Source organism: Ranitomeya variabilis, chromosome 5, assembly GCF_051348905.1.
Source record: "Ranitomeya variabilis isolate aRanVar5 chromosome 5, aRanVar5.hap1, whole genome shotgun sequence".
In the NCBI taxonomy this organism is placed as follows: Eukaryota; Metazoa; Chordata; class Amphibia; order Anura; family Dendrobatidae; genus Ranitomeya; species Ranitomeya variabilis.
The window spans coordinates 246,312,427-246,340,034 of record NC_135236.1 but is presented as its reverse complement, the minus strand read 5'-3'; the positions used below and the strand labels follow the sequence as shown (position 1 = coordinate 246,340,034).

The 27,608-nt window shown below is 43.2% G+C and overlaps 1 protein-coding gene across 3 annotated transcripts in view; it reads left to right on the top strand.

Annotated features, from left to right (window-relative positions):
• LOC143775621 (long-chain fatty acid transport protein 2-like) overlaps window positions 1–27,608 on the top strand; it is a 255,858-nt gene that overhangs the window by 140,827 nt on the left and 87,423 nt on the right. For all 3 annotated transcript variants that reach the window (XM_077263967.1, XM_077263968.1, XM_077263966.1), the window contains 2 exons: window positions 23,736–23,860; window positions 24,173–24,367. In XM_077263967.1, the coding sequence (XP_077120082.1) occupies window positions 23,736–23,860; window positions 24,173–24,367 (320 nt within the window). The remainder of the gene's footprint in view (window positions 1–23,735; window positions 23,861–24,172; window positions 24,368–27,608) is intronic.

The window sequence follows — 27,608 nt, the reverse complement described above, 5'->3', positions numbered from 1 at the left end:
TGTACAGTATATACTCTTTGGCGCCATCGCTGTCATTCTTTAAGTCCCCCTTGTTCACATCTGGCAGCTGTTAATTTGCCTCCAACACTTTTCCTTTCATTTTTTCCCCATTATGTAGATAGGGGCAAAATTGTTTGGTGAATTGGAAAGCGCGGGGTTAAAATTTCACCTCACAACATAGCTTTGACGCTCTCGGGGTCCAGACGTGTGACTGTGCAAAATTTTGTGCCTGTAGCTGCGACGCCTCCAACACTTTTCCTTTCACTTTTTCCCCATTATGTAGATAGGGGTAAAATTGTTTGGTGAATTGGAAAGCGCGGGGTTAAAATTTCACCTCACAACATAGCCTATGACGCTCTCGGGGTCCAGACGTGTGACTGTGCAAAATTTTGTGGCTGTAGCTGCGACGGTTCAGATGCCAATCCCGGACATACACACACACATACATACATACATCCACACATACACACATTCAGCTTTATATATTAGATATATGATAAATGTATGCTTTATTTATGTTATTGTTTGTCATTATCATCTCACCTAATATTTATTGAGTAGTATTTTAGCACTATAATATAAATACACTTTTATAACTTACATGTATTTTACATATATAGTTCATCAATAAGGAATCTATATGCTCTTTGAAGTAATTTAATGGTTGTTATTACACACACTCTATATATTGCATATAGGTACACTTATGACACCTTCACTTATGATACCTTCATCTTTTTAGCTATATAGTGTCAGTTTTTTTATATTTATCAAATATAAATATATTATTTTTCTACTATATGAATGATTGCACATATATATTATTGACACACTGTATTACTGCTATATTTTTCATGGGTAGGCGGTGTAGATCACATTTAGTGACAATAGTTATACTTACCAATCTGTGTAAAGTTTTTTTGACTATTTCCGGTTTTGGGCTGCTATGGATACATGTTTGCAGTATAGCTTACCCCGCCATCTGTATATATATTACATATTGAGGTTCATTTTTGCACTTTATTTTTGATCTGTACACTTTTTCTATATGCAGGCGCTTATTATCTTGTCAAATATCCTTAGTTATATTTACTATCCTGCGTAGGACATTTCCGGCTTCTGGTTGCTATGGTGACTTTTCTGTAGCGTGGCTAGCTCCTGCTATTTGCACATATATCAGACACTTAGGCACTATTTTCGCACTTTATTGTCCCCCTCTTTCTTTCTATATGTGCAGGCGCTCACCAGTTTGTTAGTATCCTGGTTCTATTCATATTCTTACGGTGCGCGCTTGTGGATACTTCCGGTTTTCGGGTCGCTGTGGAGACGCGTCTGTAGTGTGGCTGATTCCGCCCCCTGTCCTGACGCGTCGGAGAGGGGATTGGATAGGCCGCATGTGACGCTGACCGGCAGTGACGTCCGAGCCGGTATGTTGAAACAAGTGCCATTACAAACCGCTGCCACCACTGATTACACCTTCTATATAAATCCTGAAATAGCCACTATGTGCTGTGACTATTCCCCTGGATGAAGCATACCGCGAAACGCGCATCGGGGTTCAAGGACTGCGCTGCATACCTAGGTAATATGCCCTTATTCTTTTTCATGCCGTATATGTGCACTATATGTACTCTTTATCAGTGATGCACTATCTTGCACCCTTCATTGGTGGTGCAATAAGCTATATGTTTTGTTCAATTAGATAGGGTTTCCCCCTTTTGTAAGCATGTTTGCTATATAGTGTACCTTATGGGATTAACCCTTTGATTGGAAACATGTTTGCTATACAGTGTACTTTATGGGATTAACCCTTTCTTTCATGGGTCTCTGTAATGACATGGACCATACTCAGATAATTTGAACAATTGTATTTTGTTTGCTATTTTTTGGCATGTATGCATATATCACTTGATTTTGAGGCACATTCCTGTATACAGACAGTAGCATTCTGTCACATGTATTCCCACTGGCTACTATGAGACTTGTTTTTATATTTTGTGAATAATAAAATATTGATATTTTTAATGGTATTTAAGCTTCCGATGGTTTTTTTTTATTGATTTTGTCATTGTTTCAAATGCCACTACACACAGACGTATCCAGCACATGGGCTATAAGTGTCACATTCCTTATGTCAAGCCACTCATGACCAATAGACAATGCCAGAAGCGTCTTACCTGGGCCAAGGAGAAAAAGAACTGCACTGATGCTCAGTGGTCCTAGGCGTTGTTTTCAGATGAAACTAAATTTTGCATTTCATGTGGAAATCAAGGTCCCAGAGTCTGGAGGAAGAGTGGAAAGGCCACAATCCAAGCTGTTTGTGATCTAGTGTGAAGCTTCCACAATCAGTGATGGTTTGGGGAGCCATGTCATCTGCTGGTGTAGGTCCACTATTTTTTATCAAGACCAAAGGCAGTGCATCCGTCTACCAATACATTTTAGAGCACTTCATGCTTCCCTCTGCCAAAAAGCTTTTTGGAGATGGAAATTTCATTCTCCAGCAGGACTTGGCACCTGTCCACACTGCCAAAAGGACCAATACCTAGTTTAAAAAACCCCAGTATCACTGTGCTTGATTGGCCAGCAAACTCGACTGACCTTAACCCCATAGAGAATCTATGGGTATTTTCAAGAGAAAGATGAGAGACACCAGACCCAACAATGCAGAGGAGCTAAAGGCTGCTATCAAAGCAACCTGGGCTTCCATAACACCTCAGCAGTACCACAGGCTGATCGCCTCCATGCCATGCCGCATTGATGCAGTAATTGATGCAAAAGGAGCCCCGACCAAGTATTGAGTGCATTTACTGAACATACATTTCAGTAGGAAAACATTTCAGAGTTTAAAATCATTTTTCAACCTGGTGTTATAAAGTATTCTAATTTACTGAGATAATGACTTTTGGGTTTTCATTGGCTGTAAGCCAAAAACATCAACATTAACAGAAATAAACACTTGCAATAGATCACTGTGTTTTGATGATATTCTAATTTTGTGAGAAGCACCTATAGAAGCTTATATAGAAAAAAAAGCACTCAAGCCTAACAGTACAAAAGCACATTTAGACACATCAAGAGCAGATTTAATATAATCACATCCCACTTTGCCTGTTTATTTAGGCTGTGTTTACATGTAGTGTTAATGCTGGAGGGGAGAGGTTCACTTTCTTTTTTAACAGAAATTCTGCAATGTATAACTGTACAAGAGAAGTTGATGTGAGTTCTTGAAAACTGCACCCACTGTGCATCTAAATATGCTGTGGTTTTAGTGCTTTTTTTCTGTAGAGGATTCTATGTCGAGCCTAAAAAATGCATGTAAAAAACTGCAGTTACTTTTTTTAAGTGCAGAATCAAATCTTTTTTTGTACTATAAAAAAAACACTTAAAAAGCGCTGCTTCACATCTGCATTAAAAAGCATTAAATAAGGGGGAAAAGGCATAAAATGCAACAAAAGTGCAATAATCGGAGAAGATTGTTATTGTATAGTTTGGTGCGGACACCTTCAGAAAACAAAAAGCAGTATTTATGCAACTTGTGAACACAGCTTTATAGACATCGGAAGGTGAGAGATTCAGGGATCTCCTGTCCAGCTGCCAGATATCACTGACCTGGACGCTGGACCACATACCCATGAATCGATCCACTCATCTCTAATCCCAAACAAACCAGATGCAGTGTGACAGTCTTGGATTTGGGTCTACACCCTGCAGTCTTGGGCATCAGCTGAAGATCCCTCAATGCCACCACCTCTCCAACATCTCCTTCTACCAGTATAGAAAGAAATGGTAAATGGGTGTGGCTAGGGGAATTGTCAAAATATGCCGCTGCACGCTATCCGTGCTGCATGATTTGTCCTTCTTTCTTTTCTTCAAAAGTTGGGAGGTATGGTTTATCACCTTTCGAATCAGAAGGATCACACTCTTAAATTTCTTCTTCCCAAATCCTCCCCTCCCCAACATCATCTGGTTTCATTTTTACAGAGTTAATTGAGGCATTATTATTCTTCAGCTCAGTATGATTACAGTGAAACCAAGCATGTGTTTTTTTTACTATTTTAGTTTGAAGGTTTAGATTTTCTTTTTGTGTGTTGAGCTGGCAATTTTATTGCTACATTACATGCTTCATATTTAACACGGTAAAACACATACAAAGAAATGCAATTGATTAATTTTATAAATATTATCATTAACATCAATAGTCTTATGTTTTTCTGTGGTTTTAACCCCTTAACGACCGCCGATACGCCTTTTAACGGCGGCCGCTAAGGGTACTTAATCCACAGCGCCGTTAATTAACGGCGCTGTGGAAAAAGTGAATAGCGCCCCCCAGAGTCGGATTTTCTCTGGGGTCTTGGTTGCCGAGGGTAGCCGAGACCCCAGAGAACATGATTCGGGGGGTTTTTACCGACCCCCGAGTTGCGATCGCCGGTAATTAACCGTTTACCGGCGGTCGCAACAAAAAAAAAAAAAACGCGATTTGCCGTTTAATTTCTCTGTCCTCCGATGTGATCGCACATCGGAGGACAGAGAAATGTGGTCCCCGATGGCCCCCAATAGCCCCCCAATACTTACCTACCTCCCCCGGTGCTCCTCGTGTCTCCCCATGGGCGCCGCCATCTTTTTTCCGGGAAAAAATGGCGGGCGCACGCACAGTGCGCCCGCCGCCCGGCACCCGGATGTTCTTTGGGGTCTCGGCTGCCGGGGGTAGCCGAGACCCCAAAGAACATGATCGGGGTCGGTTTGCACCGACCCCTGCTTTGCGATCGCCGGTAATTAACAGTTTACCGGCGACCGCAAAAAAAAAAAAAAAAAAAGCGATCAGTTATTTCTCTGTCCTCTGATGTGATCGCACATCAGAGGACAGAGAAATAGGGGGATTCGGGGACCCTATCATACTTACCCGGGGTCCCTGGGTCCTCTTCTGTCTTCTCCTGCCAGCCGGCTTTTTCATCATGGCGGGCGCATGCGCAGTGCGCCCGCCATCTGCTGCCATCTGCCGGCCGGCAGGAGAAGACAAGTTGGGGCTAAAATTAGGGTTAGGGTTAGGGTTAGAGTTAGGGTTAGGGTTAGGGTTAGAGTTAGGGTTAGGGTTAGGGTTAGGGTTAGAGTTAGGGTTAGGGTTAGAGTTAGGGTTAGGGTTAGGGTTAGGGTTAGAGTTAGGGTTAGGGTTAGGGTTAGAGTTAGGGTTGGGGCTAAATTTAGGGTTAGGGTTAGGGCTAGGGTTAGGGTTAGGCTACTTTCACACTAGCGTTTTTTGGCTTCCGTCGCAATGCGTCGTTGGAGAAAAAACGCATCCTGCAAAAGTGCTTGCAGGATGCGTTTTTTCTCCATTGGCTTGCATTAGCGACGCATTGCGACGGATTGCCACATGTCGCATCCGTCGTGCGACGGATGCGTCGTGCTTCGGCGGACCGTCGACACAAAAAAAACAACATGTAACTTTTTTGTGCGACGTGTCCGCCATTTCCGACCGCGCATGCGTGGCCGGAACTCCACCCCCGCCTCCCCGCACCTCACAATGGGGCAGCGGATGCGTTAAAAAAACAGCATCCGCTGCACCCGTTGTGCGGCGCTTACAACGCTAGCGTCGGTACGTCGGCCCGACACACTGCGATGGGCCGAGTACGACGCTAGTGTGAAAGTAGCCTTAGGCTTCTTTCGCACTTGCGTCGGTACGGGGCGGTCGCAATGCGTCGGCCCGATGTACCGACGCACGTTGTGAAAATTGTGCACAACGTGGGCAGCGGATGCAGTTTTTCAACGCATCCGCTGCCCAGTCTATGTCCTGGGGAGGAGGGGGCAGTTACAGCCACGCATCCGCGGAAATGGCGGACGCGACGTACAAAAAAAAGGTTACATTGAACTTTTTTTGTGACGACGGGGGCTAAAGTTATGGTTAGGGTTGGGGCTAAAGTTAGGGTTGGGGCTAAAGTTAGGGTTAGAGTTGGGATTAGGGTTAGGGTTTGGATTAGGGTTGGGATTAGTGTTACGTTTGGGATTAGGGTTAGGGTTGGGATTAGGGTTAGGGGTGTGTTGGATTTAGGGTTTTGATTAGGGTTATGGTTAGGGTTGAGATTAGGGCTGTTTTGGGGTTAGGGTTGTGATTATCGTTAGGGTTGTGATTAGGATTATGGATCGGGTTGAGATTAGGGTTAGGGCTGTGTTGGGGTTAGGGTTGGAGTTAGAATTGGGGGGTTTCCACTGTTTAGGTACATCAGGGGGTCTCCAAACACGACAGCCAATTTTGCGCTAAAAAAGTCAAATGGTACTCCCTCCCTTCTGAGCTCTGCCGTGCGCCCAAACAGTGGTTTACCCCCACATATGGGGCATCAGCGTACTCGGGATAAATTGGACAACAACTTTTGGGGTCCAATTTCTCCTGTTACCCTTGTGAAAATAAAAACTTGGGGGCTAAAAATCTTTTTTGTTGGAAAAAAATATATTTTTTTATTTTCACTACTCTGCATTATAAATTTCTGTGAAGCACTTGAGCTTTCAAAGTTCTCACCACATATCTAGATAAGTTCCTTAGGGGGTCTAGTTTCCAAAATTTGGTCACTTGTGGGGGTTTCTACTGTTTTGGTACATTAGGGGTCTGCAAACGCAACATAACGCCCGCAGACAATTCTATCAAAGTCTGCATTCCAAAATGGCGCTCCTTCCCTTCCGAGCTCTGCCGTGCGCCCAAACAGTGGTTTACCCCCACATATGGGGTACCAGCATACTCAGGACAAATTGGACAACAACTTTTGGGGTCCAATTTCTCTTGTTACCCTTGTGAAAATAAAAATTTGGGGGCTAAAAAAATCTTTTTTGTGGGAAAAAAAATATTTTTTATTTTCACTACTCTGCATTATAAACTTCTGTGAAGCACTTGGGCATTCAAAGTTCTCACCACATATCTAGATAAGTTCCTTGGGGGGTCTATTTTCCAAAATGGGGTCACTTGTTGGGGGTTTCTACTGTTTAGGTACATTAGGGGTCTGCAAACGCAACATAACGCCCGCAGACAATTCTATCAAAGTCTGCATTCCAAAATGGCGCTCCTTCCCTTCCGAGCTCTGCCGTGCGCCCAAACAGTGGTTTACCCCCACATATGGGGTACCAGCATACTCAGGACAAATTGGACAACAACTTTTGGGGTCCAATTTCTCTTGTTACCCTTGTGAAAATAAAAATTTTGGGGCTAAAAAAATCTTTTTTGTGGGAAAAAAATATTTTTTATTTTCACTACTCTGCATTATAAACTTCTGTGAAGCACTTGGGCATTCAAAGTTCTCACCACATATCTAGATAAGTTCCTTGGGGGGTCTATTTTCCAAAATGGGGTCACTTGTTGGGGGTTTCTACTGTTTAGGTACATTAGGGGTCTGCAAAGGCAACATAACGCCCGCAGACAATTCTATCAAAGTCTGCATTCCAAAATGGCACTCCTTCCCTTCCGAGCTCTGCCGTGCGCCCAAACAGTGGTTTACCCCCACATATGGGGTACCAGCATACTCAGAACAAATTGGACAACAACTTTTGGGGTCCAATTTCTCTTGTTACCCTTGTGAAAATAAAAACTTGGGGGCTAAAAAATCTTTATTGTTAAAAAATATATATTTTTTATTTTCACGACTCTGCATTATAAACTTCTGTGATGCACTTGGGCATTCAAAGTTCTCACTACACATCTAGATAAGTTCCATGGGGGGTCTAGTTTCCAAAATGGGGTCACTTTTGGGGGGTTTCTGCTGTTTAGGCACATCAGGGGCTCTCCAAACGCGACATGGCGTCCAATCTCAATTCCAGTAAATTTTGCATTGAAAAGTCAAATGGCGCTCCTTTGCTTCCGAGCTCAGCCATGCGCCCAAACAGTGGTTTACCCCCACATATGGGGTGTCGGCGTACTCAAGACAAATTGTACAACAGCTTCTGGGGTCCATTTTCTCCTGTTACCCTTGGTAAAATAAAAATTTGGAGGCAAAAAGATCATTTTTGTAGAAAAAATGCGATTTTTTTATTTTCACGGCTCTACGTTATAAACTTCTGTGAAGCACCTGGGGGTTTAAAGTGCTCACCACACATCTAGATAAGTTCCTTAAGGGGTCTAGTTTCCAAAATGGTGTCATATGTGGGGGTCTCTACTGTTTAGGCACATCAGCGGCTCTCCAAACGTGACATGGCGTCCGATCTCAATTCCAGCCAATTCTACATTGAAAAAGTAAAACGACACTCCTTCTCTTCCAAGCTCTGCGGTGCGCCCAAACAGTGGTTTACCCCCATATATGGGGTATCGACGTACTCAGGAGAAATTGCACAACAACTTTTGTGGTCTAATTTCTCCTGTTACCCTTGTGAAAATAAAAATTTTGGGGCAAAAAGATCATTTTTGTAGAAAAAATGAGATTTTTTATTTTCACGGCTCTACGTTATAAACTTCTGTGAAGCACTTGGGGGTTCAAAGTGCTCACCACACATCTAGATAAGTTCCTTAAGGGGTCTAGTTTCCAAAATGGTATCACTTGTGGGGGGTTTCCACTGTTTAGGCACATCAGGGACTCTCCAAACGCAACATGGCATCCGATCTCAATTCCAGCCAATTCTGCATTGAAAAAGTCAAACGGTGCTCCTTCACTTCCAAGCTCTGCGGTGCGCCCAAACAGTGGTTTACCTCCACATATGGGGTATCGACGTACTCAGGTGAAATTGCACAACTTTTGTGGTCTAATTTCTCCTGTTACCCTTGTGAAAATAAGAATTTGTGGGCGAAAAAATCATTTTTGTGAAAACAAATGCGATTTTTTATTTTCACGGCTCTACGTTATAAACTTCTGTGAAGCACTTGGGGGTTCAAAGTGCTCACCACACATCTAGATAAGTTCCTTGGGGGGTCTAGTTTCCAAAATGGTGTCACTTGTGGGGGGTTTCCACTGTTTAGGCACATTAGGGGCTCTCCAAACGCGACATGGCGTCCGATCTCAATTCCAGCCAATTCTGCATTGAAACAGTCAAACGGTGCTCCTTCACTTCCAAGCTCTGCGGTGCGCCCAAACAGTGGTTTACCTCCACATATGGGGTATCTGCGTACTCAGGAAAAATTGCACAACAAAATTTGTGGTTAAATTTCTGTTTTTACACTTGTGAAAATTAACAAAAATGGTTCTGAAGTAAAATGTTTGCAAAAAAAAGTAAAATGTTCATTTTTTTCTTCCACATTGTTTTAGTTCCTGTGAAGTACGTAAAGGGTTAATAAACTTCTTGAATGTGGTTTTGAGCAGCTTGAGGGGTGCAGTTTTTAGAATGGTGTCACACTTGGTTATTTTCTATCATATAGACCCCTCAAAATCACTTCAAAGGTGATGTGGTCCCTAAAAAAAACATGGTGTTGTAAAAATGAGAAATTGCTGGTCAACTTTTAACCCTTATAACTCCCTAACAAAAAAAAAATTGTTTCCAAAATTATGCTGATGTAAAGTAGACATGTGAGAAATGTTATTTATTAACTATTTTTTGTGACATATCTCTCTGATTTAAGGGCATAAAAATACAAAGTTTGAAAATTGCAAAATTTTAAACATTTTCGCCATATTTCCATTTTTTTCATAAATAATCGCAAGTAATATCGAAGAAATGTTACCACTAACTTGAAGTACAACATGTCATGAAAAAACAATCTCAGAATCAGTGGGATCCGATAAAGCGTTCCAGAGTTATAACCTCATAAAGTGACACTGGTCAGAATTGTAAAAATTGGCTCGGTCATTAAGTACCAAATTGGCTCTGTCACTAAGGGGTTAAACCTCAAACTTGCAGCATGAAAATTTTAGAAACCCAACGTTTGTAAAAACTATTGTCTGAGCCAGGTACACTACTATATTTATTCTTTATTAGACTAGGAGAAAAGAACTGTTCGATGTGGGAACATTTTCAGTAGAAAAACTGCATCCATTCTGAATGAAGGCATGTAGTTATTCATCCTGCAACAACATTGAAGAAGTCTATGTTTCCTAACACTGATAAAAACACTGATGATCATCACAGTTTCCTTGTGCCCTGCTAAATGTCTCTGTATAGAGGTTTTTTGCTGCATGGAGTTAACGCTGTAGTGAGTTTGTTATAATTGACTACTGCTAGATTGATTTTTAATTTGGGATGCTGATGTCCCTCAACTATGACAGATATGGAACCTAATTCATCAAAACTGATACTGTGATGAGATGTGCTGGAGTCAGATGCTCCTGAGTCATGAAGAGTCTATTCATGACATGGGAGCGCCGGATGACTGGCGTACACCACTGTATGCATCTTTTTTCAAAGTTTATGTGTAAAAGCTTTGATGAATTGGGCCCATTGAGTTATACAATAAAGTTATTTAGTTTTGTATTTCTGAACAACGCTGTTTTACTTACAACCAATGCAAAATAAATAAGTATAGTCCCTGGTCATTTTGTATGATCACTCAGTTGCTAACAGCTCATTCATGCATCTAGGGTTTGCAAAAATGTATGGAATCCCAAAATGGAAACACTGCTGTTTTTTGACTCTGGCTACCTCTACCGCCTTTATTCTGTAATGAGAAGTACACCAAAAAGTGGAAAAGTGGTCATGGTCTTTTAACGTGGTACCATGGAATGCATTTGAATGAATGAGAAAAGTTTTACCAGTCCTCCTAAGCAAAGTTAATTTTCCAATATATGTGATCATTAGTGATGAGCGAGCATGCTCACCACTTTTCGATACTCGATCGAGTACTCGAGTACAGTCATTATTTGATCGAGTTTGCTATCTTACTTCCCTGCATGTTTCAAGCCTATTAGACAGCTAATAAACATGCAAGGATTGCCCACCATACATGCTAATGCTGTAGACATGTTTGCAACTAGCATTACTGTGATTGGCCAGCAGCAATACGTCATCAGGTCTTATATAAGACCTGATGATGCAATGCTCGGCACACTGTCCACAGGAAGCAGTTCAGGGACAGTTGTTACAGCAGGGAGAGTTTAATATTGCTATGGCAGTACTTGTATACCACTGTAGCAGCATTAAAAGAATAATCCTTTTCAGGGCTACATAGTTTCCTTTCTCTAGTAAATCCACCTTTACCTACATTCAGTAAAGGGATAGTTTTGGATTAGATATGTATAGGTGGGGTTTAATATTGCTGTGAAGATCTGAGGTTGTGAATTGTAATAATCACCTAGGCAGGTTAACGATGCAACTATTTTTTTTATTCCCTATGTCCATGATTTTACAACAAATCCAGGTAGATGGCCAAAATACAATTTCCCCAGTCCACAAGATTCCCTTCCCAGGGCCAATAGTCCCACTGCCCCTGTATCAGGCGATACTGCCTCCCAACTTTTGGTTGGCCCACAGATTTCTTATCTCCAGTCAGTATTGTCTGTAGTCACAGTCCAAGCTCCTCTAGACAACAACTAACACAACCAACATCCATGTATCCAGGACCAACAATTTTTAAGAAAGTTTGTGAAATCCAGATGACAGGTCCCTCAATCGTAGCAGGGGTTTAAAGCCCAGCCGGCAACTGATCTCAGAAGCTCCATAGGCCATAGGTACATGGGAGCACGGGAGACCACTTTTGAAGCCAGAACAGTGTAAACAGGTAATCAGTTGCAGATAATGCTTCCAGTATGTTTCCCAATACCACCCTGTCTTCCACACAGTCCAATCTCACTAACCAAGACTCTGGACCACAAAATCCTTACCCTGATCCCTCTTCCTCCCACCATGGCGAGTCCCAGGAGACAAATGATCCCACACTCAGACACTCCGAGGACTCTTTAAATTTCCATTTATTGATTCTGGCCTCTAGGCCTGCACGTATCAAGAGGGACATGAGAAGAATGTGTGGAGTGATGCCCAAATATTTGAGCAGCCAAATTCAAAAGACGACAACAGTGGGGAATGGCAATTAGTGTCTCAAGAGGGAGATGATGAGGATGATGATGAGACACAGTTGCCAACAAGTTATGTTAAGTCAACAAATGTTGTCACTATCTTCAAAAAAGTTAAGAAGATGGAGCCAGGAAATTACAGGCCAGTGAGCCTTACTTCAGTACCAAGAAAGATCTTTAAACAAATTATTAAACAGCATGTACTGTTATGACCCCAATGGCAGAGGGTCTCAGAAATAGTTACCAAGTCTGCAAACACAAAAACCAGCTCATAGGGCAGTGGTAACTGGGCTGACCATATATCTAATCCTAGCACCACAACTAACAGCAGCCGGGGAACGTGCCTACGTTGATTCTAGACGTCTCGCGCCAGCCGGAGAACTAACTAACCCTAGAAGGGAAAAGAAAGACCTTTCTTGCCTCCAGAGATAAAGACCCCAAAAGTTGGATACAAGCCCCCAACAAATAATAATGGTGAGGTAAGAGGAAAAGACAAACGTAAGAAAGAGCTAGGTATTTAGCAAAGAGAGGCCCACTAGCTAATAGCAGAATATAGTAAGATAACTTATATGGTCAGCAAAAACCCTATCAAAAATATCCACGCTGGAAATTCAAGAACCCCCGAACCGTCTAACGGCCCGGGGGGAGAACACCAGCCCCCTAGAGCTTCCAGCAAGGTCAGGAATCACATTTAGTACAAGCTGGACAAAAATGAGAGCAAGCAAATAACTGAAAAAACAAAGAAGCAAGACTTAGCTTAATTTTGCATGAACCAGGACCAGCAGATAGGAGCAAACAAAAAGGATCTGATTACAACGATGCCAGGCACTGGACTAAGGATCCATGAGGTTTATATAGCAACACCCCTGGACTAACGACCCAGGTGGGTGCAAACTGAGGGAAGAAAATCCCAGAGTCATATCACTAGTAACCACCAGAGGGAGCCAAAAAGTCTAATTCACAACAGTACCCCCCCCTTAAGGAGGGGTCACCAAACCCTCACTACGACCACCAGGGCGATCAGGATGAGCAGCGTGAAAAGCACGAACTAAATCGGCCGCATGCAGATCAGAGGCAACCACCCAGGAATTATCCTCCTGACCATAGCCCTTCCACTTGACCAGATACTGAAGCCTCCATCTGGAGAGACGAGAATCCAAGATCTTCTCCACCACGTACTCCAACTCGCCCTCAACCAACACCGGAGCAGGAGGCTCAACAGAAGGAACCACAGGCACAACGTAGCGCCGCAACAAAGACCTATGGAACACGTTGTGAATGGCAAACGACACCGGAAGATCCAAGCGAAAGGAAACTGGATTAAGGATTTCCAATATCTTGTAAGGACCGATGAAGCGAGGCTTAAATTTAGGAGAGGAGACCTTCATAGGAACAAATCGAGAAGACAGCCATACCAAATCCCCAACACGAAGTCGGGGACCCACACCGCGGCGGCGGTTGGCAAAACGCTGAGCCTTCTCCTGTGACAACTTCAAGTTGTCCACCACATGATTCCAGATCTGCTGCAACCTATCCACCACAGAATCCACCCCAGGACAGTCAGAAGGTTCCACATGTCCCGAGGAAAAACGAGGATGGAAACCAGAGTTGCAGAAAAATGGCGAAACCAGAGTAGCGGAACTAGCCCGATTATTAAGGGCAAACTCAGCCAACGGCAAGAAGGTCACCCAATCATCCTGATCTGCCGAAACAAAACACCTCAAATAAGCCTCCAGAGTCTGATTAGTTCGCTCCGTTTGTCCATTAGTCTGAGGATGAAAGGCAGACGAGAACGACAAATCAATGCCCATCCTAGCACAAAAGGATCGCCAGAACCTGGAAACAAACTGGGATCCTCTGTCAGACACAATATTCTCAGGAATGCCGTGTAAACGAACCACATTCTGAAAGAACACAGGAACCAGATCGGAAGAGGAAGGCAGCTTAGGCAAAGGCACCAAATGGACCATTTTAGAAAAGCGATCACATACCACCCAGATGACAGACATGCCCTGAGACACCGGGAGATCAGAAATGAAATCCATGGAAATGTGTGTCCAAGGCCTCTTCGGGACAGGCAAGGGCAAGAGCAACCCGCTGGCATGAGAACAGCAAGGCTTAGCTCGAGCACAAGTCCCACAGGACTGCACAAATGACTGCACATCCCGTGACAAGGAAGGCCACGAAAAGGACCTAGCCACCAGATCTCTGGTGCCAAAAATTCCCGGATGACCTGCCAACACCGAGGAATGAACCTCGGAAATGACTCTGCTGGTCCACTTATCAGGAACAAACAGTCTGTCAGGTGGACAAGAGTCAGGTCTACCAGCCTGAAATCTCTGCAACACGCGTCGCAAATCAGGAGAAATGGCTGACAAGATAACTCCTTCTTTAAGAATACCAACAGGTTCTGTGACTCCAGGAGAGTCAGGCACAAAGCTCCTTGAAAGAGCATCAGCCTTCACATTCTTTAAACCAGGTAAATACGAGACCACAAAGTCAAAACGAGAGAAAAACAATGACCAGCGGGCCTGTCTAGGATTCAGGCGTTTAGCAGACTCGAGATACATCAAATTTTTGTGATCAGTCAAGACCACCACACGATGCTTAGCACCTTCGAGCCAATGACGCCACTCCTCAAATGCCCACTTCATGGCCAGCAACTCCCGATTGCCAACATCATAATTCCGCTCAGCAGGCGAAAACTTCCTAGAGAAGAAAACACATGGTCTCATTACCGAGCAACCAGGGCCTCTCTGTGACAACACGGCCCCTGCCCCAATCTCCGAAGCATCCACTTCGACCTGAAAGGGAAGTGAGACATCAGGCTGGCACAAAACAGGCGCTGAAGTAAACTGGCGCTTCAACTCTTGGAACGCCTCCACGGCTGCAGGAGCCCAGTTAGCAACATCAGAACCTTTCTTGGTCATATCCGTCAAAGGTTTAACAACGCTAGAAAAATTAGCGATAAAACGACGGTAGAAGTTAGCAAAACCCAAGAACTTCTGAAGACTCTTAACTGACGTGGGTTGAGTCCAATCATGAATAGCTCGGACCTTGACTGGGTCCATCTCCACAGCAGAAGGGGAAAAAATAAACCCCAAAAAGGGAACCTTCTGTACTCCAAAGAGACACTTTGAGCCCTTAACAAACAACGCGTTCTCACGCAAAACCTGAAACACCATCCTGACCTGCTCCACATGTGAGTCCCAATCTTCAGAGAAAACCAGAATATCATCCAGATAAACAATCATAAATTTATCCAGATACTTCTGGAAAATATCATGCATAAAGGACTGAAACACTGAGGGGGCATTAGAGAGCCCAAAAGGCATCACCAAGTACTCAAAATGACCTTCGGGCGTATTAAATGCAGTCTTCCATTCATCTCCTTGCTTAATGCGCACAAGATTGTACGCTCCACGTAGATCTATCTTGGTGAACCACTTGGCACCTTTAATCCGGGCAAACAAGTCCGACAACAGAGGCAAAGGATACTGAAATTTAACAGTGATTTTATTCAGAAGACGATAGTCAATACAAGGTCTCAAAGATCCGTCCTTCTTGGCCACAAAAAAGAATCCCGCACCAAGAGGGGAAGAGGATGGACGGATATGCCCCTTCTCCAGAGACTCCTTGATATACGAACGCATTGCGGCATGCTCAGGTACAGACAGATTAAATAATCTACCCTTAGGAAATTTACTACCTGGAATCAAATCTATGGCGCAGTCACAGTCCCTATGAGGAGGCAGAGCACTGGATCTGGACTCGCTGAATACATCCTGATAATCAGACAAATACTCAGGAACTTCCGAAGGAGTAGAGGAAGCAATAGACACCGGCGGGGAATCAGCATGAATTCCCTGACAACCCCAACTTGACACAGACATTGCCTTCCAATCCAAGACTGGATTGTGGGTCTGTAACCATGGCAGACCCAAAACGACCAAATCATGCATTTTATGCAGAACAAGAAAACGAATCACCTCCCAATGTTCAGGAGTCATGCACATGGTTACCTGCGTCCAAAACTGCGGTTTATTTTCCGCCAATGGCGTAGCATCAATACCTCTAAGAGGAATAGGATTTACCAACGGTTCAAGAACAAAACCACAGCGCTTGGCAAATTACAGATCCATAAGACTCAGGGCAGCACCTGAATCCACAAACGCCATAACAGGGTAAGAAGACAATGAGCAAATTAAAGTCACAGACAAAATAAATTTAGGTTGCAAATTACCAATGGCGACAGGACTAACAACCCTTGTTAGGCGTTTAGAGCATGCTGATATAACATGTGTAGAATCACCACAGTAAAAACACAACCCATTCTGACGTCTATGATTTTTCCGCTCATTTCTAGTCTGAATTCTATCACATTGCATTAAATCAGGTGTTTGTTCAGACAACACCACCAGAGGATTAGCGGTTTTGCGCTCCCGCAAACGCCGGTCAATTTGAATAGCCAGCGCCATGGAATCATTCAGACTTGTAGGAATGGGGAAACCCACCATCACATTCTTAATGGCTTCAGAAAGGCCATTTCTGAAATTTGCGGCCAGAGCACACTCATTCCACTGAGTAAGCATGGACCATTTCCGAAATTTTTGGCAATACACTTCAGCTTCATCCTGGCCCTGAGAAATAGCCAGCAAGGCTTTTTCTGCCTGAACTTCAAGATTGGGTTCCTCGTAAAGCAATCCGAGCGCCAGAAAAAACGCATCAATATTTGCCAATGCCGGATCTCCTGGCGCTAGCGAGAAAGCCCAATCCTGAGGGTCGCCCCGTAAAAAAGAGATAACAATTTTAACTTGCTGAGCTGAATCTCCAGACGAACGGGGTCTCAGAGAAAGAAACAATTTACAATTATTCCTGAAATTCCTAAACCTAAATCGGTCTCCAGAAAACAGTTCAGGAATAGGTATTTTAGGTTCAGACATAGGACTACTGGTAACAAAATCTTGTATGCCCTGCACACGAGCAGCAAGCTGGTCTACACTTGTAATCAAGGTCTGGACATTCATGTCTGCAGCAAGCACAAGCCACTCAAAGGTAAAGGGGAGGAAGAGAGGAAAAAAAAAAAAAAAAACTCAGAATTTCCTTTCTTATAATCCCACTTCTGCAATGCATTAAACATTCAATGTTGGCCTGGCATACTGTTATGACCCCAATGGCAGAGGGTCTCAGAAATAGTTACCAAGTCTGCAAACACAAAAACCAGCCCATAGGGCAGTGGTAACTGGGCTGACCATATATCTAATCCTAGCACCACAACTAACAGCAGCCGGGGAACGTGCCTACGTTGATTCTAGACGTCTCGCGCCAGCCGGAGAACTAACTAACCCTAGAAGGGAAAAGAAAGACCTTTCTTGCCTCCAGAGATAAAGACCCCAAAAGTTGGATACAAGCCCCCAACAAATAATAACGGTGAGGTAAGAGGAAAGGACAAACGTAAGAATGAGCTAGGTATTTAGCAAAGAGAGGCCCACTAGCTAATAGCAGAATATAGTAAGATAACTTATATGGTCAGCAAAAACCCTATCAAAAATATCCACGCTGGAAATTCAAGAACCCCCGAACCGTCTAACGGCCCGGGGGGAGAACACCAGCCCCCTAGAGCTTCCAGCAAGGTCAGGAATCACATTTAGTACAAGCTGGACAAAAATGAGAGCAAGCAAATAACTGAAAAAACAAAGAAGCAAGACTTAGCTTAATTTTGCATGAACCAGGACCAGCAGATAGGAGCAAACAAAAAGGATCTGATTACAACGATGCCAGGCACTGGACTAAGGATCCATGAGGTTTATATAGCAACACCCCTGGACTAACGACCCAGGTGGGTGCAAACTGAGGGAAGAAAATCCCAGAGTCATATCACTAGTAACCACCAGAGGGAGCCAAAAAGTCTAATTCACAACAATGTACTGTATGTAAGAACTTGGATAAGAATAACCAGAGCCAACATGGATTTGTAGCAAACAAATCATGCCAGACTAACCTAATTTCCTTCTTTGATTTAATCACTGACTGGGTGGATCAGGGGAATGTGGTAGACATAATATATCTTGATTTCAGCAAAGCATTTGATAAAGTATCATATACTATCCTTATTGAAAAAATGGGACTAAAAATCCTACGATGGATTCATAACTGACTCATGATCATACTCAAAGGTCTTGCTGATAGCAATGAGAGCAGGCGAGGCTGATGAGAGTCTTCATCAGCCGACACCTGTGCATAGTTATAAAGATGTCAGTGAGTTAATTAGTGCATTGCATGTGTATTTTACTGTACATGTATTTAGCTAACAAAAGGAAAAAATGGTGTTGGGTACTCCATATTTTTACTGACCAGCTGAGGAAATGCAGACAGCTGGGTACTGGTGTTATTATTCTGGGAAGGAACCAATACCCATAAAGGTTCCCAGACCATTAATATCAGCTTACAGCTCTCTGCATAGCCTTTACTGGTTAATAAAATGAAGGGACTCCCCCAATAACCAGCAAAGTCTAAACAGATCTTCTGTGGTATGATATTAGGCTGGGAAGGGGCCATGGATATTTGCCCCGTCACAGATTAAAAACACCAGCCCTCAGCTGCCCCAAAAATGGCTGGGAAGATGCGTCAGTTCTGTTGCTTAACCTCCGCTCTTTCCATTTGCCCTGTTGTGGTGGCAAGTGGAGTAATAGCTTTGGGGTTGATGTCAGCTGTTTTATGTTCACTGACATCAAGATAATGGGTTAGTAATGGAGAGGCATCTATAAGACACCTCCATTACCAAACCCGTAAGTTTAAGTAAAGAAATACACACAGAGCGAAGTCCTGAATTTGAACAATACACTCCATCCCTCTTTTACCCATTTATTAGTATAAAAAATAAAATTCAAAGTTATACTCACCTGTCCGCTGATAATCCATAATGCTGATGTCCCATAATGATCACCAACTCTGCTACATCTGGTTGCATTGCTGAGCGAAACAAATGTTACCTCTCAGCCTGGCGCCTGGCAACCAGCTCACACTGAGCTGAGCGTGAGAACTCGCCTGTGTATGACTGGCAGTGATGTCATTAAGGTTACCACTGGTCACATGCAGCTACGATCTCTTGCTCAGCTCAGTATGAGCTGGTTGCCAAGCTGAGTGCATCAGCATTATGGATTATCAGCAGACAGGTGAGCATAACTTTGATTTTTTTTACATTAATGAATGGGTAAAAGACGGTCAGGGAGTGTTTTGTTGAAAAAAGGACTTTTCTCTCTGTGTGTCTTTATTACTTACTGGGTTAGTAATGAGGGTGTTTGATAGACGCCTCTACATTACTAACTCTTGGGCTTGATGTCAGGAGATGGAAGAGGTTTTTGTTTTCTTTTTTTTTATTTTGCCTTATATACAAGTCTTTATACAGTAAAGAATGTTTCCTAACTTTTTTTTCTGTAAAATACATTTTATGTTAGGTTTTGTATGTTCTATTATCTGTCCATAAAAGTGGAGTAATACTCCAACAACATTGCTCCCTGCAGTGACTTTGGAGGCAGAGATGCATCCAGGAACCTTCCCCATTCTGTTTCTATTTCATTTTAATGCTGTTTCCATCCATTTCAGTGATTTTCCTGCCCTTAAATCAGGGTATTCTTGGAAAAATGCTCCAGTTTCCCATTGACTTCTGTTACTCTCGTTACTTGAGTTAAGCCTGTCCAAGTGTCCGACCTGCTTGATTCAAGTACCGTGCTCTTGAATATTTTAGTGCTTACTCAGTTCCTGGATCACTTTGCCACCTGGCTTCCACACTTTCTCTCCTGTGACACCCCCACCCTTATCATGGGTGATTTCAACATCCCCATTGCTTCTCCCCTCTCCCCATCTGCTTCTCACCTTTTATCTCTAACCTTCTCTTTTGGCCTTTCGCAGCATACTAACTCTCCAACGCATTAAGATGGAAACTCTCTTGACTTGGTCTTCTCCCGGCTTTGCTCAGTGGACAATTTCACAAACTCCCCTCTCCCGCTCTCTGACCACAACCTTCTTTCATTCTCTATCAAGAACTGCCATCCCGCTCAGGTCACCCCCACTTTCCACACTTATAGAAACATACAGGCCATTAACACCCAGAAACTTATGAAGAACTTGCAGTCCTCATTGGCCCCAATCTCCTCCATCTCATGTCCTGATTCTGTTCTGAAGCATTACAATGAAACCCTGCAAAGTGCCCTGGATGAAGCTGCACCTCCTATACATAGAACAACTCAGCACAGACGGTGACAACCGTGGCACACGCTGCAAACACGTTTCCTGCAGCGGTGCTCCAGGTGCGCCGAACGTCTGTGGAGAAAATCTAATCTACCCGAAGATTTCATCCATTATAAGTTCATGCTAAAAAGATACAACTGTGCCCTTCACCTCTCCAAACAAACCTATTTCAACACCCTCATCACCTCACTGTCAAATAACCCTAAACATCTCTTTGACACTTTCCAGTCCCTACTCAACCCAAGAGAGCAGGCCTCAACCATGGATCTCCGCGCTGACGATCTGGCCAATTACTTCAAAGAAAAAATTGACCACATTCGACAGGAAATCATCTCTCAATCTCTTCATACCATGCCCTGTCCTCCCTCCCCCACTGCATCTAGTTCACTCTCTGACTTTGAACCAGTTACAGAAGAAGTAATCAGGCTCCTTGCATCTTCTTGCCCGACCACTTGCACCAGTGACCCCATTCCGTCACATCTCCTTCAGTCCCTTTCCCCGGCTGTCACCTCTCACCTAGCAAAAATTTTCAACCTTTCTCTCACTTCTGATATTTTTCCCTCCTCATTTAAGCATGCCATCATACATCCATTACTTAAAAGACCATCATCCCTTGACCAAAACTGTGCTGCTAATTATAGACCTGTCTCTAACCTTCCCTTCATCTCCAAACTCCTGGAACGCCTGGTCCACTCCCTTCTTACCCGCTATCTCTCAGATAACTCTCTTCTCGACCCTCTTCAATCTGGCTTCCGCTCTTTACACTGTACTGAAACTGCCCTCACTAAAGTATCTAATGACCTACTAACAGCTAAATCTAAGGGTCACTACTCCATGCTAATTCTCTTGGATCTCTCCTCAGCATTCAATACTGTGGATCATCAGCTCCTCCTCACTATGCTCCGCTCCATCGGCCTCAAGGACACCGTTCTCTCCTGGTTCTCCTCCTATCTCTCTGACCGCTCCTTTACTGTATTGTTGTGAACTCTGTGTTCAGGCTCCCTCTTGTGGTTACTGGTGGTATGGTGTGACTTTTGCTTTGGGCTCCCCCTGGTGGCTTTGCCTGTTATCCTGCTGGTCTCTGGCTATCAGCTGGTTCGTTATCCTCTGGGAGGTTCCTATATAGCTCTGTTTTACTTCCACTTGTTGCCGGCTGTCAATGTAATCAGTGCTACTCAGATTCCTTCTGACTACCTTGCTCCCAGTCCATCCAGGATAAGCTAAGTTTTGTTTGCTCATTTTTTGATCAGCAGTGTTTATCATGTTTTCTGTTCCAGCTTGCTAAAATGTAATTCCCTCGCTTGCTGGTTGCTCTAGTGGGCTGAGTTTCTCCCCACACACCGTTAGTTGGTGTGTGGGTTCTTGAAATCTCAGGATGGATATTTTGTAAGGGTTTTTTATTGATCGCATAGACCCCTGCTCTATTTTCTGCTTTCTAGTACTAGTGGGCCTCTTTTGCTGAATCTGATTTCATCCCTATGTATGTGCCTTCTTCTTACTTCACCGTTAATATTTGTTGGGGGCTTCTATATCTTTGGGGATTATTTCTCTGGAGGCAAGCAAGGTCTTTCTTTCTCTTTAGGGGTAGCTAGTTCCTCAGGCTGGCTCGAGACGTCTAGGAATTTTTTAGGCACGTTCACCGGCTACCTCTAGTTGTTTTGGATAGGTTCAGATTTGCGATCAGTCCAGTTACCATCTCCCTAGAGCTCGTCCTTAGTTTAATCACTTGCTGATCTATTTGTGATCCTCAGCCACTAGAGAAACTCAGCCCACTAGAGCAACCAGCAAGCGAGGGAATTACATTTTAGCAAGCTGGAACAGAAAACATGATAAACACTGCTGATCAAAAAATGAGCAAACAAAACTTAGCTTATCCTGGATGGACTGGGAGCAAGGTAGTCAGAAGGAATCTGAGTAGCACTGATTACATCGACAGCCGGCAACAAGTGGAAGTAAAACAGAGCTATATAGGAACCTCCCAGAGGATAACGAACCAGCTGATAGCCAGAGACCAGCAGGATAACAGGCAAAGCCACCAGGGGGAGCCCAAAGCAAAAGTCACACCATACCACCAGTGACCACAAGAGGGAGCCTGAACACAGAGTTCACAACACTGTATGTTTTGCTGGTTCCTCCTCCTCTCACCTTCCCCTTACTGTTGGGGTTCCTCAAGGATCAGTCCTAGGCCCCCTCCTCTTCTCTTTGCACACTGCCCCTATTGGACAAACAATTAGTAGATTTGGTTTCCAGTACCATCTCTATGCTGACAACACCCAATTATACACCTCTTCTCCTGTTATCACGCTGACCTTTTTAGAAAACACCAGTGATTGTCTTACCGCTGTCTCTAACATCATGTCCTCCCTCTATCTGAAACTGAACCTGTCAAAAACTGAACTCCTTGTGTTCTCTCCCTCTACTAACCTACCTTTGCCTGACAATGCCATCTCCGTGTGCGGTTCCACCATTACTCCAAAGCAACATGCCTGCTGCCTTGGGGTCATCCTTGATTCCAAGCTTTCATTCACCCCCCCACATCCTATCACTGGCTCGCTCTTATCTGCATCTCAAAAACATTTCTAGAATTCGCCCTTTTCTTACTTTCGACTCTGCAAAAACTCTTACTGTTTCACTTATTCATTCTCGTCTGGACTATTGTAACTCTCTACTAATCGGCCTCCCTCTTACCAAACTCTCCCCACTCCAATCTGTCCTGAATGCTGCAGCCAGGATCATATTCCTCACCAACCGTTACACCGATGCCTCTACCTTGTGCCAGTCATTACACTGGCTACGCATCCACTCCAGAATCCAGTACAAAACTACTACCCTCATCCACAAAGCACTCCATGGCTCAGCACCACCCAACACCTCCTCTCTGGTCTCAGTCTACCACCCTACCCGTGCCCTCTGCTCCGCTAATGACCTCAGGTTAGCATCCTCAATAATCAGAACCTCCCACTCCCGTCTCCAAGACTTTACACATGCTGCGCCGATTCTTTGGAATGCACTACCTAGGTTAATACGATTAATCCCCAATCCCCACAGTTTTAAGCGTGCCCTAAAAACTCATTTGTTCAGATTGGCCTACTGCCTCAATGCATTAACCTAACTATCCCTGTGTCGCCTATTAAAAAAAAAAAAAAAAAAACAATCGGGTTCCTCGCATCATTTTCTCATACATTTCATGCAGTTAATAGCCTCTGTGTCTGTACTGCTACATACTTAGGCAGTTAACTGGTTCATGCAGCTTTACATGAACACCCGAGCCTTACACTATGGCTGGTCCAAATAACTAAAGCAATTGTTACCATCCACCTCTCGTGTCTCCCCTTTTCCTCATAGTTTGTAAACTTGCGAGCAGGGCCCTCATTCCTCCTGGTATCTATTTTGAACTGTGATTTCTGTTATGCTGTAATGTCTATTGTCTGTACAAGTCCCCTCTATAATTTGTAAAGCGCTGCGGAATATGTTGGCGCTACATAAATAAAAATTATTATTATTATTACTAGTGCTGATACTATACCTATACAATAATTGTCTTACTACATAAAAGTGCATTGATCCCTTTTTTTAACATAGGAGCTACATGTGCCCTAAGAAAAAAATTTTCAGCCACTCAGTTCTGGGATGATTGCAGAAAATACAATGTAACAGCATTCCAATATATTGGGGAGATACTTCGATATCTATGTAACACTCCTAAGGTGGGTAAAGCCTGGCTAAGTACGTTAAAAGCTGTTTCTGTAAGGTTACATTCCCAGGTTTTGGGGAGTTTTCAATGTTTCAGATTTTCTGCAGCATTTCTGCATCCATTAAGTAAAATGGGTTGCTTGAATTTTTTCGATAATATGCAATATTGGAATGTAGCCTAATACTTTTTAATTTCTTACATTCTACATAGCCATCTTTTTTAATATTTGCATTTGTGTTTTAATTGTTTGAATTTGTATGAATGTAAAACATTTGGTAGCAACATCCATTATTTTATCATTAAGTCATCATTCTCATTTTTCTAGAAAGACAATGACAAGGATCACTGTGTGCGGTTTGCTGTGGGCAATGGTGTGAGACCTGAGGTTCTGAAAGAGTTCAATGATCGTTTTGGTAAAACTAGAATAATGGAAGTCTATGGAGCAACAGAAGGCAATGTGTGCTTTTTAAACTACTCTAAGAATGAATGTGCAATAGGCAGATACAACTGGTTCATAAAGGTAAGACCTGACAATATTTGACCTTATTTTGATTTAAAATGTGAAAACATTGGAGAAACTTCACCACCACTCTTAAAGGAACCCTGTCATCACAGAATGACTGCTGAAAAAAGTACAGGTGCTCGGTGCTTCATGGTTGTGCCAGTCATTTACATACACCTTCCCACCTGCTTGTTTTCCATCTATCTCCAACTTTCTCTGGCCCTGAGAAGCCAGAGCTGTCAAACAATGAAGAGGAGGTGGAGATAGAGGGACAAAAAGAAGGTGGGAAGGTGTATGTAAATGATTGGTCCCGCCATGAAACACTGAGTGGCAGGACTTCGTCAACATAGAATGACTGTTCAAACCGAGTCCCTGTAATATAAGTTCATCTTAAGATTCTGTCTTGGTTCTAGTGAAGAACTATTTTGCATTTAAATGGAGTGACCACTTTATCACTATTTTGCCAAACTGTTGGAAACATGATTTTGAAGCACTCACTGATATATATATATATATATATATATATATATATATATATATATATATATATATATATATATATATATATATATACAGTCATGGCCAAAAGTATTGACACCCCTGCAATTCTGTCAGATAATACTCAGTTTCTTCCTGAAAATGATTGCAAACACAAATTCTTCGGTATTATTATCTTCATTTAATTTGTCTTAAATTAAAAAACACAAAAGAGAATGAAGCAAAAAGCAAAACATTGATCATTTCACACAAAACTCCAAAAATGGGCCAGACAAAAGTATTAGCACCCTCAGCCTAATACTTGGTTGCACAACCTTTAGCCAAAATAACTGCGACCAACCGTTTCCGGTAACCATCAATGAGTTTCTTACAATGCTCTGCTGGAATTTTAGACCATTCTTCTTTGGCAAAGTGCTCCAGGTCCCTGATATTTGAAGGGTGCCTTCTCCAAACTGCCATTTTTAGATCTCTCCACAGGTGTTCTATGGGATTCAGGTCTGGACTCATTGCTGGCCACCTTAGAAGTCTCCAGTGCTTTCTCTCAAACCATTTTCTAGTGTTTTTTGAAGTGTGTTTTGGGTCATTGTCCTGCTGGAAGACCCATGACCTCTGAGGGAGACGCAGCTTTCTCACACTGGGTCCTACATTATGCTGCAAAATTTGTTGGTAGTCTTCAGACTTCATAATGCCATGTTCACAGTCAAGCAGTCCAGTGCCAGAGGCAGTAAAGCAACCCCAAAACATCAGGGAACCTCCGCCATGTTTGACTGTAGGGACCGTGTTCTTTTCTTTGAATGCCTCTTTATTTCTCCTGTAAACTCTATGTTGATGCCTTTGCCCAAAAAGCTCTACTTTTGTCTCATCTGACCAGAGAACATTCTTCCAAAACGTTTTAGGCTTTTTCAGGTAAGTTTTGGCAAACTCCAGCCTGGCTTTTTTATGTCTCGGGGTAAGAAGTGGGGTCTTCCTGGGTCCTCTACCATACAATGCCTTTTCATTCAGATGTCGACGGATAGTACGGGTTGACACTGTTGTACCCTCGGACTGCAGGGCAGCTTGAACTTGTTTGGATGTTAGTCGAGGTTCTTTATCCAACATCCGCACAATCTTGCATTGAAATCTCTTGTCAATTTTTCTTTTCCGTCCACATCTAGGGAGGTTAGCCACAGTGCCAAGGGCTTTAAACTTCTTGATGACACTGCACACAGTAGACACAGGAACATTCAGGTCTTTGGAGATGGACTTGTAGCCTTGAGATTGCTCATGCTTCCTCACAATGTGGTTTCTCAAGTCCTCAGACAGTTCTTTGGTCTTCTTTCTTTTCTCCATGCTCAATGTGGTACACACAAGGACACAGGACAGAGGTTGAGTCAACTTTAATCCATGTCAACTGGCTGCAAGTGTGATTTAGTTATTGCCAACACCTGTTAGGTGCCACAGGTAAGTTACAGGTGCTGTTAATTACGCAAATTAGAGAAGCATCACATGATTTTTCAAACGGTGCCAATACTTTTGTCCACCCCTTTTTTATGTTTGGTGTGGAATTATATCCAATTTGGCTTTAGGACAATTCTTTTTGTGTTTTTTCATTTAAGACAAATTAAATGAAGGTAATAATACCAAAGAATTTGTGTTTGCAATCATTTTCAGGAAGAAACTGAGTATTATCTGACAGAATTGCAGGGGTGTCAATACTTTTGGCCATGACTGTATATATAGATAGATAGATAGATAGATAGATAGATAGATAGATAGATAGATAGATAGATAGATAGATAGATATTACAGGTCCTTTTTCTACACTTGTGCAGCCTTGGGCCTCATTCACACATCAGTATTCTTGCATTAGTATTTCATCAGTATTTTTATTCCAAAATCAGTAGTGTAATTTAGGCTGGTTTTACACGTCCTGGTGCCAGGTGCTGAAAATTGCTCTCATTCTCCCCTGCTCTGGCGGCGATCAACATGAGCAGGGAAGAATGAGGAGCATTATATTCAAATGAGAACGGTGAGAGCAGATGGTGGCTGATGAGATACATATTCCCATCAGCCTTCACCTGCTGCCACTAATACCAGTGAGAGCAGGTGGTGGCTGAGAGGAGTATTCATCACTCGCCACCAATGCTATAAATAAATAAATGAAAAAAAACAACATGGGTTCCCCTGAATTTTTATAACCAGCCAGTCAAAACTGACAGCTGGGGGCTGCAACCTTCATCTGTCAGCTTTAGCAAGGCTGGTTATCATGAATAGGGGTCCTTTTTCAGCAGCGTGGAGGCTCTGTGCTGGGAGGTGGCGGTGGCTCTTTGTGCAGTGTTGAGGCTCCTCTGGCATTTCCTCAAAGCCCGGAGGCCCCGGCAGCTCCATTTTTGCGATGCAGTGGCCTCTGGGAAAATGGCCGCCAAGGGCAGTGCATGCTCAGGTTCAGATCTTGTCTCCCGAGATCTCGGGGCGAGATCTGAATCTGGGCATGCTCCGCCCTCAGCAGCCAATTTTCCCGAAGGCGACCGCATCGCAGAAATGGAGCTGCCGGGGCCTCCGGGCTTTGAGGAAATGCCAAAGCATCTCTCAAATATTTTCCTAATGTTCAAAAGCCATTTTGCTATTCATATTTCCTGTATTTCATATTAGACATGCTTTGGCACGATAGACTTCAACCTTTTTTGTATACATATATATATTTGAGGAAATGCCGGCGGAGCCCTGACGCTGCACAAAGAGCCGCCGCCCCCCGGCACAGAGCCCCCACACTGCACAAAGA